At 41.8% G+C, this 16,547-nt stretch overlaps 1 protein-coding gene across 2 annotated transcripts in view; it reads left to right on the forward strand.

Moving 5' to 3' along the window:
• Nucleotides 1-883: 883 nt before the first annotated feature.
• Nucleotides 884-16,547, forward strand: part of LOC115588337 (glypican-6-like) — a 117,969-nt gene continuing 102,305 nt past the window's right edge. For both annotated transcript variants that reach the window (XM_030428875.1, XM_030428876.1), the window contains exon 1: nt 884-1,420. In XM_030428875.1, the coding sequence (XP_030284735.1) occupies nt 1,270-1,420 (151 nt within the window). In that variant the 5' untranslated portion in view covers nt 884-1,269. The remainder of the gene's footprint in view (nt 1,421-16,547) is intronic.

Raw genomic sequence — 16,547 nt, forward strand, 5'->3', positions numbered from 1 at the left:
CAATTTGTCAACATAAATTGTTTTGGTTTGATTGCATCTTTCCTTTCCTTACTACACAGGTCTAATAATAAAAAAAGTACCTCCTGTTAGCCCGAGGTTGTCAGTGTGTTTAAAAATACCACTAGCACCGGTTGACTTGAAGTCACCGCACCCCCCTGGAGCCCCCATGTCTCAAATAAATGGCAGAGGCATTTGACTGAAATAAACTTTAAAGGTGCGCTGTGTCGTTTTGGAAAATGCATTGTAATCAGGAGAGAAAGATCTTCATTGACCGATTTTTGCATGCGTAAACAAACTAAATAAATGAACTATCTTTGCTTTTCATGACTGAATAAACTGAATACACAAACTGACCTTAAAGGACAACAATATTCCACTTTGTTTATATGTGGCGGACCCTGCCAACTTTCTGTTCTCTGATCCTTATTTTCCTCTGAGAACAGCTTCTTTGTTCACTTAGAAGAAAATAGGTTTTTCTGAGTTTGTATAAAAAATTTTACAATTCTGAGTTTGAATTTCTTCTCCTAAACTGAACAGTGTTCCTATGAAGTATAAAGAATCCATCTAATGTGGTCGCATATCAACGAATGATTACTGTATGAAGTTACTGTGAATTAACAGTCCTTAATGTAGGCTCTGTTACCATGCTGACTGATCATTTGTTGCTGGAATGATACACCGTGCGTAAATTCGTGCATCACCATGAGTCACGCACCGGTGGACACACGGTAACCTATACGATTTGCACTCGTTGCCATTTATGTCCACCACATCTGTAATCGGTATAGGCCCCAGCCTGCAGCCCCCACCGAGGCTGGATTCCACTCCACATTTTGTGTCCCGCTTTGCCTCGCCAGTATATGTAACGTGCCCACGGAGCGCTCCCCTCCACACAGCGTCTCCAGCTCAGCTCAGCTCAGGCAGCCAGCAGAGGCTCCAGTCTGCGGAGCGAAGTTGAGTCAGCGCGCAACGCGGGGAGAGAGACGCACCGCCGGATTCATGTGGCACCTCCATGCTTGCAGCCCTCTTCTCTCTTCTGCGGCGCCGGGGGGACTTTACTTTCTTTTCTTTTTTTTCTTCGCTCTGCTTCGGGGAAATGTGTTGGTAGACACCAACAGCTGAGTTGCAACCAATTTTTTATTTTATTTATTTTTTTTATTTATTTTTTGTTTTGCTTTAAGTACCTGCGGATCTGCCGCAGGGGAGTTTTGCGAGCCAGGATACCGCAGAGACCCCTCAACAGCAAAGGACCCCTCTCAGAAGTGAACAATGCTGAGACTAGAGACCATCATTTGCACTTTTTCCGTGCTGTCTGTGGCGGCGAGGGCAGATTTTAAGGCGCGGAATTGCAGCGAGGTGAGGGAGGCTTGTACCGCGAGGGGCTTCAGCTTCGCACATGTTCCTCTTCAGGAGATCCCAGGTAATCGTGGACCCGTCAAATTCACATACTATAGTACAATATAATAATAATTATTATAAAATAAAGGCTTCTGTGAAATAATATTTTAAAGTTAAAAGAAATCCATGCAGCTGATGCATGATGCAGAGTCATTCCTGGGACTGCATCAGACGCATCAACCACCTGTCACGCACACAAAGTTGCGCAAGTGTCAGACTGAGCAAGCAAACTTTCAAACAGGAGAAGCATTAATTATTAAGATCGTCCTGTGACCTGCTGGATGAGCTGCCCTCCTGCACCCAACTCCCCTGCTCAGTGAAGTGACAGGCCTGCTGTTATCAGGGAGGGGGGGGAGACAAGTCCAAACCCGCATTTGAACACACAACCTCGAGGCTATCAGTTTACGTGAACCGGTTTGCTGATCGTGTATTCATGCAGCGATAACAATATACCATCAGCCAGCATAGTGAATGTAGAGAGAGAGAGAAAAAAAAAATGAGTCCCCCTCAGGCAGCTGTGGCAAGAGATGTGTCTGCGTGCGTCCGGCAGAGGTCTCCGACTGTGCCAACCAAGCAGAGATAATGAATGGTCAACTCTGCAGATTAACTCCTGTCCTGCGAAAATGAAGTGAGAAGGTGAAGTGGAACTGCTGGCTCCTGCAGGGGCTCAGCAGCAGCAGCAGCAGCAGTCCATAACTACGAGTCAGTCATTCTGCATAACCTCAGTCATTACCCCCAGGAGCAATTATTTTAAATACCTTATTGAATGAATGGCACATCCAGGCCTGTTTGCATATGTGTCCTGTGACGCCAGAGCCCTTATAGAATGAATCATGCATGCAAAATGATAATGGTATGCTAACGTTTAGCTGGATCCTCCACCGGCTCTACAGAGCTTTGACCGATAAGCTGTCGACTATTAAATTAATTGTCAGCGATCGATTGATCGGTTTGTCTAAGTGTATCACAAGTATCTGATTCCAGTTTCTTAAACATGAATATCTTCTGGTTTCTTCACACCTCTCCAGAGATTCAACTCAATATATTCAGGTTGAAACACTTTTTTTCACCATTTTCTCCAGTTTCATAGACCAAACAATTCATCAGCTAGTGGAGAAAATGATCAAACGGATGATTTTACAATGAAAATGAATAGCCTATGAGTTTGAAAACACCTCTGTTTCCCCCATAACTGGATGTAAATCTATTAATTAACTGTGACATGGATATTTATACATTCTGTTTGAGCAGCTCCGATCATTTTAATTAAAATGACCTCAGTCAAAATTACTTCACTGCAATATTTTACATGTCAGTCAATGAAGAAATTGTATTGTGTTCAGTTATTTGATTTCACACAATTAGTAAAATGATGATCCTCTGAAGTCATGTACTGTATTGTTATTATTTTAATCTGAAGCTGGTGAAAAATAATTAGGTGTGTTAATAGGTGGGGATTTTTTCTTTTTTTTCGTGGTGCCCCAGCTGAGTCGTCTCTCCGGGTCATTGTTATGCTTCAGTGCCAGTGATTCTCTCTGTAAAGCAGGAAATCTGGCACAAGTAAAAGCCTGCATATTTGATAACAGGCACACCTGTTCAGAGATGGGCTGAATAACCAACTGATTAAATCCTTTGGATCCGTGACTCTGACATCACAGCTAATCTCCCAAATGAGTGAAAAATTCAATCTCTCGCATCTGCGAATGATGCCATCCTGAATAATTGTCTTTTGATCTGGTCTTTGAAAGAGTCATAACCTTACATGTCTACTGGAGAGACATTATCAACAGCTCAGCATATTCGCACAGTGATGATGGGCATGTCCTTCAGGCTGCAATATAACGCCTCTCACAGCATTCAACCTGACAGTGGAGATGCGTTCATTTAAAATCTACAAAAAGGAAATAATTATCTGAGCAAAAAACACTGCTGAGCTGTTCAAACTCTGAAGTTTAATAATTTGGAGTGGATTTTAGATTGATTCACTAATTCCACTGAGTCCACTTATAATTGAAAAAATGCTTGAGACATTTAGTGTTTTATCTTTTGGTTCAATGCAAATATGCAAATGCAAAAAGTTTGTTCAAAATATGCAATTGCTTCATGCTTTAAACATTACATGCATTGTTAAACAGTGGTCTCTTGTTAAAAATATCCAGTGGTATAATTTTTTTTTTTCCAGGAAAAAAATCCAGGAATTCATGCTCAAACAGTTGTCTCTCATAAAAACCTCCAGTGGTTTTGTGCTAGTATAAACACTGAGTTAAATAAATGTCCATCGGTTTCATGATATGACAGGTCCCAATTTGAACCTATTCATGCAGAAATGTTAACTTCCATTCCATACATTGCCTGTACTGAATTATTTTTGTGGAACAGTGGTCTGAAGTTTAAGATATCCAGTGGTTTCATGCTTAAAAATGTATAATCGCAGTGTCAAACAGCGGTCTCTTGTTAAAAGATTCCAGTGGTTTACTGCTTAAAAAGTTATCAACATTCGATTCTTGTTAGAAATATCCAGTGGTTTCGTGCTATGACGGGTACAAATTTGAATTTTTCTATCCCTGGTTTGCAGAAACGTAAACTGTCTGCTCTGAATTGTCGTTGAATTAACACAGTGTGTCTCTAATTGAAATCATCTCAGTACTTTGAACATTTCATCCATTTCATTGCATTTCGATATACTGTACTTGTTTGAGCATTTCAAAACAAACGCAGCACTGCACCTTCCTGCGGCCTTCATATTAATTATTTTCATGCAGCGGGTTTGTAATATCGGCCGTTTAGGAGGCGGCACTGGAGGGGTTAAAAGCGTCCATGTGGCAGACGGCGAGCCTCTTCAGTGATTGCATTACACTGGAGTTAATATTCACTACTTGTTGATCAGGACTCGGTGCAGCGTGGCTCTTTAAGCTTCCCCCTATAGCTTATTGTAGTCAGACTTACAGCTGCCATCTCACTCGATTAACTCTGATGATCTGGCGAACACGTCTGCCTTCATGCCACTGGTCCGCCCTGGGAAATGATGTTTCTACATACATTCATGTAAAATTACTGCTCTTTGCTGTTGGGTTTCTTGAAATCACTGTCATTATATGGAATATGCAGAGCCTCCAACATCAAATTGGGCTGACTGATGGATGTGTATGTGCCCTTGCAGCCTTTGATGTAAGATGCCATCAGAGACCATGTTATACACAAAATTATGTGACTTACATTATCTGTCTAAAGTTAATTCCATCCTACTGCAGTTAAATTCTACATTTACACTCAGTTTTGCCTTTCGAGTAACGAAACTATGGTAGGCTTTATGGCCAGTATGAGGCACTCATTGTAGCCATTAGAAATATGCAAAACCGAAAGAACAGCGGGGTGATTTTCCATGAGTTTTGTGTTCAGCACTACTTAGAATGCTCAAGCACTGCTACAGTATGATTTTCATGGAAAGCTTATGGAGCCCAGACTTTTTTGTTGTTGTGTTTGGTCAAACAGAAGGAAACAGGTCAGTTGGAATGACAGCAGTGGAGTCAGTGTTATTGACAGAAATGCTGTTATGATCCAAAGCCTAAAGGCTCAGTCGGTGCAGTAATTCCACAAGTCTTAGGCGATGCGTCTGCCTGCTGACCAGGCCGCGGCTGGAGGCTGTCAACAGCTACGAGGTGAAGACACGGGGGCATGAACTTGAGGTTTGCTCTTAAAGTCTTTGACTGTTCGCGTGCCCAAAAATAATGCCCAGAGCAACTCCCTCAACACAGAAGACTTTATTTAAATCAATTTTATTTTCTAAATCTGGAAAACCCCAGCCTTTAAAGTCCGCTTCTTCCTCCTCTGGTTAAAGATCTGACTTGCACCCCGTCATGTCCCCCGCTGTCTCAGTTTCAACTCGACGTCTGAGACAAGACGGCAAGATATGGAAAGTGAGTCATGCAGCAGACTTCTGGATTCAATGGGAACTTCTTAGCATGTCATATTCTGTGCTATCATTTGACGTCCAGCTCTGTTTACTCCCAGCCAGGAGATGGAGATGGGACAGAAATAACGGTGCTGATATTTTATGTGATACTTGGCCGCCTGCACACTGAGGCAAACGATCTCTGCTGAAGCGTGTAATGCGCACAGGTTCTCCACTGTCATGAAATGGGATGGGGAGGATTAAAAAGCGCTAAATGGGAGTGCCTAGAGAGGGGAATGGCCAGGTGACTTTGTTAGCCCCTCCAGCATACGGCAGTATCGCTGTGATGTATTGTCAGATCATTGTGACCTTCCTGTCTGTCACACATGTGGCGGCAGATCTGCCAAGGAAGTCCTGAGGGCGTTTAATGGGTTTCTGGTGTGTTTATGCTTTCACGCTTCCTTTTTCCAACATAAAAATATTTGTGATATATTTGCAGATAATTGGACATCTGGGATTGATAGTTATTGTTTGAGTTTGTCCATGGTGGCACCAGTGTTTGAGACAGCATCGGGCTCCATAATGTAATGTGAATGTGTCCTACTGAGACGCAGAGGGGGGGCACTATCAGGGGAGAGGAATCCAAACAATCATCATTTTTCCGGCTGCAGAGGGGATTTCTCAAACTCTGCCTCCATCTCTGTGTCATCAATCATGCTTATGAATGCCAAAATGGCCTCATGATGGGCTTTCTCTGCGGGTGTTCCCGCTAAGAGCTGCAGGAAATATTGTGTCCTGCAATTGTTTCAGGGTTGCAGCAATGGAGGCAGAACAACAAAACACTTGAAGCATGTCAAAAAGCTTAAGGAAGGGTGATGTGATGATTTTTATTTATTTATTAGACTTTTGCGCCTCATTTTAACTTGATGAGATTTAATTGATTTAATTCACCATTAAACCAGGTTGTGTATGATATTGTATGGAGTGTGGAGGTGTATTCGGTACACTTGTACAGACTAATAACCCCCACACAATACTTCTGCATGACGGGCCCTGAAAAATTATTTTCGTATTCGTTTTTTTTCTTGGGATTCTACATGAGCACAAACATTTATGCCGAGCCGTTTTCTTAAGTTCACATGTGAGATTCCTGTATTTGTGGCCCCTCCCTTCCTTTTCTCACTCGTTTTAAGAGGAGAGTGCTCAGCCTCATAACGGGGATGCCAAGTAGTATTCTTCTGAGCCCCTGTCAGAGTTTAGAAATGCTTGAATCTAAATCTAATGGCAGGTTGTTTGCTTTCGCTGCTGGCACTTGCAACCAACCACACCTATATGTCATGATTAAGCATATTGAAGTGAAACTCTCGCCAGAAAGCAACCGAGGCTTTATTTGTGATTGAATATGACTAAAACCTTCTTGTCAAAGCATAATTACAACGAAAGAGGCACTTTTAAGATTAACCATAGTTTCATTTTCGGGCAAGCTAATTTTCAATGGAGTGTTTTTTTAAAACACTAAGAAGGCTCGACACAACATGAAACTTTTCTAGTACTTTTCGTAGTATCACCAGGGTCTCTACACATGAACACGAGCATTGAGAGCATTGTTTGTGTACACAGAGTTTACTAAAAAGAAGGTTTTTGGACAACTCACATTAGCAGTAGCATCTTGGCGCGCCGCCGTCATGGCAGACAAAAAGTGACGATCCCCGAGTGCGACCTAACAGGCAGGAGAGTAATGGTAGACGGCTCCTCAAGCCTTCCTGTTAGGTCGCACTCGACAGGTTTGACTCAGGTTTGAATATTTGTGATATTCAATCACAAATAAAGCCTCGGTTGCGTTCTGGCGAGAGTTTCACTTTATCTAGATTGTTGTTTTGCGTGTTGATCTCAAATTGATAAATGTAAAATGTTTCCATAGCTATGAATTTAATGTCATTATAGTAGCCATGAATATTTAAACAAGGAGGACCATCAGACTTTAATAACTGTCTCTTAAAATGTCTCTTTTTTGTCTCAACCTAAAGGTCAAATTTTTAAAAGAAAGTAGCCTTTTGAGCCTCATTCCCAACTCGTCAGCTGGCCATACCTACAATTCCAAAGTGTCAGTATTTGACGAGCAAAATCAGCTGACTCACAAATTGGATCTTCAAGAGAGAATGGGTTTAGTCATAAGTTATAGCCATACTCTGGGGCTAAACTTTCTTCTCTACCCTAATGGGATGGTGACAAGTGAGACAAAAGAACTTGAGTTGAAGCATTTATTTTCAGACAAACAGCCTGACTTTACACACACACTGCAAGTTTACGGCTAACGTTACTGTGAACTTCATACTCATTGTTGCACACGCACTCTGTCTTTCTCTTGACAACATGTCTGCCAACATCACACACTCAGTGTATGCCTCGAGTTATTCCTTAAAGGGGTCTGCTGCTTAAAAAAACCAACAAAATACACAAAAAAAGAAAAAAACATACCATCACAAAATCCCAGATGCTTAAGCGTGAACCCTGATTTGATCTACATAAGCAAACAAGATGAGCGAGAGGACGAGAAGCTATTCCTATGTAGTTATTCCTGATAGTCCTGCCACCAGGTAGGATTCCCCGCGAAATCATTTTGTAAGTCATGAAATTGCAGCTATTTTTCTTATGGTGTAGTGCTGAGGATGACTTGAGGATTCTCACATCCCGAGGAAAGAAGCTGCTCGGCAATCCGCAGTGGTACAGCAGCAGACACCTCTGTATTACCAGACGGCAGCAACAACCGGCTTATAATGTAACATTTGTATTGGCTTTGCTACCGAGCTATATCCTGCTGCTGATTGATTAATATTAAGACATAATATTACAAAGGTTTGTTGACAACTTTCGCCTGCATGATAATATTACTACTACCGAGCTATGAATCTGTTTGGCCTCGGCCACGCTACACAACTTTCTGTCTTGTTGTAGAGCTTTTGAATACTACATGACTGATCGGTGACGGGGGGGGTCACACATTACAGAATGCACACACAGAGACATGACATGGGAGTGACACAAGCCAAGTTGTTTGTGGGCTGATTTGCGGTGAAAAGAAACGATTAGGAGTTAGAGAGCGGATTAGGATGCACAGGCAGCATGGATTATTTTCGCACTGACGACGCAAAACTGCCTGCTTGTATTGTGTTACAGCGAGGATGAAACGCTTACAAATACTGGAAAGCTGATGTGAATTCTTCTAGACTGTAGGCTGTAATTGCTCCTAACAAATAGATGCATGATAAGACTGGCTTAGAGAGCTAATTGAGGATGGTAGAACAGGAGGAAAGTGGGAGAAAGGAGAGGAGTGTACGCTCTCATTGGCTGGCACATTTGACCGCCAAAGTCCAGTTTGTTTGACTACTGTGAGCGCTCAGTACACTTCCTTGATCCTGGTGTGGTTGGAAGAGGTGTGCTACGGTTGCTCATGCAAGAGCACAAGTGCGGGTGCGCAATGTGGACGTAAGGTATAATCGTGTATTACGCTGCCTTGCATAATCAAGGTATCCCAGAATGTGAGAGGGTCGTCTATGAACAAAACAACACAAAATGAGCCACAGAAAAGTCGGGGAGGCACAACATGGAGCAACTGGTCCAACTGTGAGTTCGCCCTAAATCGAATTTAGCCTCCTGGACGTCCTGCATGGAGTTAGAGTCAGGGTTAGGGTTAGGACCACGAGAGTAACAGCTTACTACTGCTAACTGTAGCTGCCCTGGGATAGTTAGCTCAGTTAGCCATGCAGTTAGCTCCAGAGCTCAGAAACCAGGAGAGAGTTAGTGTTTCCACCACTAAAATGGGATAGGCCGGGGCTAGCTGGTTAGCATGCTAACTTTAGTACATATCCCCCCAAAACATTACATAGACAGCATGATATCAAAACAGCTATTTATTCAAATTCCGTGATCATGAAATAATCCTTATTTGTTTTTTGTGTATTTTCAACTAAAGTGATTACATATTACCACAATTATAATAAAATAATGGTGACAAACAAGTAGATACATTTCCTCATTGCTATGCATCCTGCAAACAAACAGAATAAAAAATATATTGCATCTTTCCTTCACTTGCTTCCAAAACCAATTTATTTACACTCAAGAAAGAAACAGGTGCTTTACAAGTGTTGACAATATTTTCTCCCATTTTCCGTAATTTCTTCACGAGTACATTATCTATTCTTTTGGCATTTTTTTTTTTTTTTTTGCTTTAATTCATCATTTAATATTCGCAGCATGGCCATGTCAGTTATACAGCCTCCATGAAGCTACAGTCCAAAACCCAAGTTATTTGATCCTGTCAGCCTTCAGTCTACACAGAAATATTCTCCGTTTAAGCTCCCAAAAGTCCGATATCTTCAGATGTGAATTTTGACGTGTTTGGGTTTTCTTTTTGAAAACTCACGTCTTCGGGGGGAGGTTACTGTTTTTTTAACAGCAGAAGTAGCTTGTGGTTAATATTTCTAAACCCTAATCCTGTCTGTGACCCAAACTTGGTGTTTATTCAGTTTTTTGGCCTGCAGCCGGGTTTATATCCAACTTTTGTGCTGCTCATAACCCCTCGGTCGCTGTAATGTTAAAACAGCCTGCACTGTTTAAAACCAGATGAGATTCTGGTTGCCAGTTGGGCAGTTATTAAAGATTCTGTTTGTTTTTGCTAATTAACAGAGCACATTCTATGAAAAAGGAAATCGTAATTCATTTTAAGTTACATTCAATTTGCTTCAATATAGCAACAAAGCTTTAGAGGCACATGAAAGAGACAGTACCGTAGCCCATTGAAGTGTGACCAAATACTGTAAGCCCAGCGTGCTTTGTTCACAGCGTTGATAAGCAGCTGTAATCATATAGGTTAGTGGAGGAGTGATGCCGTGAACACAGCCATGAAGGATTAATGTTTGCGAAAACTCATTTGAGATAAATCGACTGTGAAAAACAAGGAAATGGATTGAAGTGATTCTCCTGAGACGACATGGCAATAGCTCCCTAATGGTTTAAGAATCATTTGAAATGTGAAAGAATGAGTGCTCCCGCTGTCAACCAGAGATTGAATAGATGTTATTTTGATCTATTAGTTCCTGTCAACAACTGTCCAATTAAATTCTAACCTGGAGCCATTGAGAAGGCACTTTTTTTTTCATTCCTCATTTAAGAAGCCGGCATAAACACGTTTCCACTGCTGATCCTTTTTCTTTTTCTTTAAAATACATTTTGACCAGTATAGACGACATATGCTGACTGCCGCAAGCTTGATTTGTTACAAAAATAGCATATAGCTCCTTTTGGTTGGTTACATCTCTCTCTATTTCAACTAAATTTAACGGATGCAGTGAAAATCTACTGTTCAAGCTCAAAATGGACTTTTTCATGTCCCCACATCGAAGTGGAAGGCAGTTTAGAGGTGTCACTTCTGGATAAATTGTGATACTGACTGTCACATTTTTCTCGCCCGCAAATCCCAAATCCAAAAATGCCACCAGAGTTGTGCTGCTCTGTGAGATTATCAGATGACTGGTGTTGTTATTCAGACATTTCTGGCACATATCTCTTACTTGATGCCTGACTGCCTCGTCTGATTTATTTATTTTATTTTTCAGCATTGTTTATACACTTTCCAGTAGTTGGAAAAAAATTATCTGCCCGTCGGTTCCTCGCTGACTTTCAGAAAAACAATCCGCAGGATCAACGTGCGCTTCTCTATTGACATGTGGATCAAATCTGTAGCTTTTGGCTGTGACGTATAGCCGGTGCTTTTCCCCGACACCTCATCTGCCTGTCAAAACCTAGCCACCGTGAAACAAAGCCCCCCTCAAATGCCTCGTTGCTGTCGTTGGATCTATCTTTAGCTGCGCGTCTGCCACTCCTGTTTTGTTGACAACGTCTGACTAGACATGATGTGCAACTGGAGAGGATGTTTGCCATTACACCGCTCCTGAGGACACTACCGGCGTGGTGTGTTTGAGCGAGCCGTTGTCGCGCAGTTCACTTGTGTCCTCTCAGCTCTCAGTTAAGCACTCTGCTGACTGGGGGACACTAACACTGTAACAAGGTATCAGGGCTAATAATGGCCAGTGTGGGTAAACTAAGCTGTAAATGCTGAGTGAAAGGTAATGATCAGTGCCGGTCTCAAGGCCCTGCAGGGCTCCGAACAGCCACCAGCTGCTACCTGTAGTGCAGTCCTCTGCCATGCTCCACTTAGCAGGCTGACGCAGAAGAGAGTGGCTTGTCTGCTCTCGCCTCGTTCTCAGGGGCTTCTAGGCGTGCTGCCCATGTGGATCGAATATCCACAACCGGCTCCAAGTGCCTCCGCAAGACTTTTTTATTAGGTACTCCTCAATAAATATCAAAGCGGTGGCATAGTGCTACATGTGCTGATTATGCCGCGCTTGTCATTCCTAAATGTGCTGCACATAGTGTTAGGGAAATCCATACATTAATCTCGGCTGTAATGATATTGCTGCACTTTGCAGAAGGGTACGGTCCATGAATATTCCACGGCTATTACCCTCGAGGTCAAACATGTTGTACTTCTTGGGTTGTATATTTATCTTCTTGGCAAAGATTTATACGGATGAGTCCAGTCTTAGCTGTTTTGTTTTTTTTACATGCAGGGGACATTCTCACTGTACAGTATACTGTAGGGCTGAAACATTATCTTTACTATATATTCATCTACCGAATATTTTCTCAATGAATCATTTGGTCTGTTAGAAATAGCAAATAATTCACATCACACATTTTCCAGAGCTCAAGGAGCAAATCAAGCTGGAGGTTTGCTCATTGACTGAACCTGACAGGGACAGTCGATCAGATATCAGAGTGAAGGTTGGGCGACGTCTACCAAATTGCAGCCCAGTATCCAGCATATACTTTCAGCAGCCAATGTTCCTTCAAACCACAGATGCTTAGGTTGACATCTGTGGCAAACTTGGCGTATCAAGTTCACATTATATGCTTTATATGCTGACACATTGGGAGGTGGCATTATTAGAGACAATGAGGCTGCCAAATGGCCAGCTGGAGTTTGAGTCACACAACTGGACACTTAGGGATATTTCGAGCCATTCTTGCGGCATGTAAGGCGACAGATGTTTTTTTTTCCATCTGTATTTGTGGCAACCACGATTGGCTGTTTTATACAGGAAGTTGGTCCATCTCCTTCCATGGTCGTGGTGACCAAAATTTTTAAGCCATACTGTGATGTTTTTCTTACCCTAACCAAGTGTTTTTTTGTGCTTAAACCTAAGCAGAGCATAAGAACAGCGTTGTGAGAGAGAAACAGATCATTCAACCTAAGAAAAATGTATAAAGTTGCAACATAAAGAAACGCCCAGTTTGAACTTCCCCGTGGTTTAGCAGAAATGGGTTGCAAATTGATCAATGATGATGTCCACACTGAAACATCATGATGGATGGCAATAGGGTGTTTGGGAGGGGGCTGGTTCAGGAAGGCTGCCCTATAGCTGGATAGTCGACTTGCTCAAGTGAGTAGGGAGAATCATCACTGACCGGCTAAAACCCTGGATACAGTCACCAGCGAAGGAAGCGGGCCAGGTTTAAAAGTGTCTTTGTTTCCAGAACAGGTGTCAGAAACTTGTTTATGTTTGGCCTCTGAAGCTTGAAACATGTTTGGACCAGGATGAATGACAATGCAGTTGGCAGTCTGCCTCTCCTCGTCCTGCGCTCTGTCTGCTCTGAACATGGTTCATCAGTTGAGTGCAACAGTTTGAACCAGGATGTTAAGTTGGAGACAGGTCTCTATACAGATGTGGAAACAACTGTTTTTGGTTTACCCGTTGCTCGGTCAGCATCAGAGAGTCCCATTTGTTCTTGTCCTGTGACCAGACATTAGCCAGATGTCGTGTCAGTGTCTGCTGCTCTTAATCCAAAACCTGTGCTTTCTGGTCTAATGCTGGTGGATGCATATCTGCCATAGGCAATACGTATTTCAGCAAGTAAGCTCCAAAAATAAGCTTAAATAACAAAAATGTGGCAAAAGAAATTTGAAGGTGCTAGCAGTCGCTTCATCTGCATGTGCCACCATTGCCAACGCCATGATTGAAACAAACCCACTGATGGAGGCTCAGTGCATTGACCAGAAACAGCTTCTTGTTTTTTCTCTTTTTTTATTAAATGCCAACAACTGTAATCAATCGCTAACCCGAATCAAAATGGTTCCCGATTAATTATGCAAGATCAGGTAATCATTAATCTAATAATGTGTTCAGCTCAAGTGGGGTGTAATCACTTTGAACACCCCTGTGTGAGAAAAACCCAGAATCATCGTCTTTGAACCCAAAGCAGGAGGTATCAGCTGCAGCTTCAGAGGCGGTTTTATGTTCCAGTGTCACAGCGAGGCCTAGTTTTGGGAACGATTGACTTGCAAACAAAATATATTGTTTAGAAAACCTATTCCTCACTCAACACTTTCTTCAAAGCCTCTTAAAAATATTTTTTCTGCGGTGACAGAGGGCAGTTGTGCATTTATATTGCACTCCTCAAAGACATTTCTTTTTTTTTTTTACCGCACATTTAAAAATATTTCAATATGAAACAGCGTCCCGTTGAGTCAAGCCGTGACTGTTTTATCGTGCACACAGCCTTGCATATGGCATGTTGCAGTGGAATATCTTGACATATTTGGGGGGGAAAAAAAATATAGTGACACATTTGCTAGGAGTATGAAACTGTTCCAACATCTTTATTCCTGTCCCTTTTCCCTTCACGCTGACTCTCCCGAGGATGAAGAATACCATCATGCCATTGTACTGCGCTGCTGTTATTGTAGACTGTTTTATGTCAGTGAGAATTCATTTCCTTTTGAACCTGTCCTCATTCACCCAAGGACATATACTCCTCTGTATCAGCATCCCCCAGTTATTTAAAACGCAAGCAGGCCTTTCATTATGACTTCTGACATGACCCAAAATGTGATAGGAATAATGTCATTCAGTTTTGATTGATGCAAGTTCTAACTTGAGCGAGAAACTTGGCTACTCTGTACACAAAACCCTCTAGAGACGTTATTAAAAGAACGAAGGAAAGACTGTGCAGAATACACAGATTTATAGATCCATGCTGATGTTCGTATGGATTTCATTTCATCCTCAAGCAGAGCGGCTCCTCAGGATATGATGTAGTTTCCTTGTCGAAGTCTGATTATCCATCATTCGGAGGGCATGTGCGAGTGTGCTATACAGTCTGAGGGGTGAAAGAGAAAATTTATGAATGTCTGCTACACCCAAACTACATACATTAAGCACCCTGAATGTCTGAAAGCATATGACATTGAGCTAATATAATGAGTGTTGCATAGAATTGTGATTTACACCAACCTCTGGCTAACCTCTTGATTTAGATCTAACAAGGAGGTGAAAGGCGTGAGCACACTTAATCTGTTAGGGTCAAATATAATGAGACCCTTACAGTGCAACATTCCTAGATGTGATGCTCGCGAAGCCAGAATGCAACTAGCACATTCATTAATACATACAGTAATATTATCCGCCCACTTACTCCCTCACAGACGGACTAATTCATGAATTCATCTGGTCGTGCATTTGTTCGCACTTAGCCTGCCGAGGCATATGTCTGCAGTTAGCCGGCGTCATTAATTTGCTTCCTCTCTGCTGCAATAGTGTTTTAAAATTCAGGCTGCTTTGTGTTTGTGTCCAGGCTGTGGATTTCAGCCGAAATGGCAGACTTTACAACGAGATGTTTATCAGGAGTACCTTCCAGTGAGAATCGAAAAAAGGTGTACAGAAGCTGTCTATATGATGAACAGCACTGGCAGACTCAGGATGTTTGAGAGGCAGGGAGCCACGTGTATAAGAGGAGGGGAGTCACAGAAAGATGTGACATAATTATAGTGAAGAGAGGGCACTTAGCCATGTTTAGTCCACTGTAGGGGCAAACATGGGGGCACCAGGGGGGTAGATTTCTGATATTGGGACCCTGTTTATTTCATATTCTGGAAAGTGTTTTCTGACTAATTGATGACCACATTGTGATTAAAACACATGTATTTTGGATTGGAAATAAATAAAATAATCGGTGTGCAGCTCAGCCTCGTTGAAGACCGATCCTGGTAACTATCTGGCAAGGCAGGGAATGGGATTATACAACCTTTTTCATTTTCGTTGAGCTATACTAACGAACTAGTAGGTAAGCAAACATCAAAGGAGTCACTTCATACCACAGTTTGCGATGCCAAATTTAGAAAACAAAATTGCATTGGAATCAAATTGCTTGATTTCACTCGTTTCCATAAAGGTTTTCTTGTTTTTAAGCATTTTCTTCCGGCAAATGGCTTTTCTTTGCTGAATCAAGGTGGATAAATCCCACATCACCAAGATAAGTGATGTTTTTTATTACTCAGAAAAACCATTTCTTGCATTCTTTTGTTACGGCTGTATCACCTGGAGCGCCAGTAAAGCTATTAATCCAAACATTTTCAGAGTTTGGCTAAAGTCTGAGGATGGCATGGCAGATAAAATGCAAGATGGCGACAACAGGGTTTGGTAGTAAAAATAGGCAGATACTTGGACCCTGTTCACACATCTGGGAAGTGTTTTCAGACTAATTGATGATTAAAATCTTAAGATGTCTTACATTTTTGTTGACTTGAAATTGACCAAAAAGTTTGAGGAGGTGACATGAAACACAGGCTCTAAATAGGAGTGTGTATTTTGAAATGGATATAAGTGAAATAATATGAGTGCAGTTCAGCCTGGTTGAAGATCGATCCTGTTAAACCAACCAAAGTCACGGGAGCCACTCCATACCACAGTAAGCGAAGCAAAATGTAATAAACTAAAAACAAAGTCACTCGTTTTCATTTAGGTTTTCTTGTTTCTCACATTGTCTTCAAATAAGTGACTTTCTTTGCTAAATGAGGATGGATAAATCCCCAATCACCAAGATGATTGATGACAACGGGATGTCTTTTATTGGCCAGAAAACAATTTTTTGCAATCATTAGTCATGTTTGTATCACCTGGAGCACCAGGGAAGCAATAAATCTGATCATTTTCAGAGCTTGGATAAAGTGAGAGGATGGGATGGCAGATGAAATGCATGATGGCAACAACAGGGTTTTGCAGGAAAAATAGGCAGATTCTTGAGCCATGTTTACTTAACATTCTGGAGGGTGTTTTCAGACTAATTGGTGATTAAAATCTTAAGATGTCAAGAGTTGTTGTAGACCTAAAATTGACCCAAAATAAAAAGGAAATGA

The sequence above is a fragment of the Sparus aurata genome, chromosome 9, assembly GCF_900880675.1.
Source record: "Sparus aurata chromosome 9, fSpaAur1.1, whole genome shotgun sequence".
Taxonomy (NCBI): domain Eukaryota; kingdom Metazoa; phylum Chordata; class Actinopteri; order Spariformes; family Sparidae; genus Sparus; species Sparus aurata.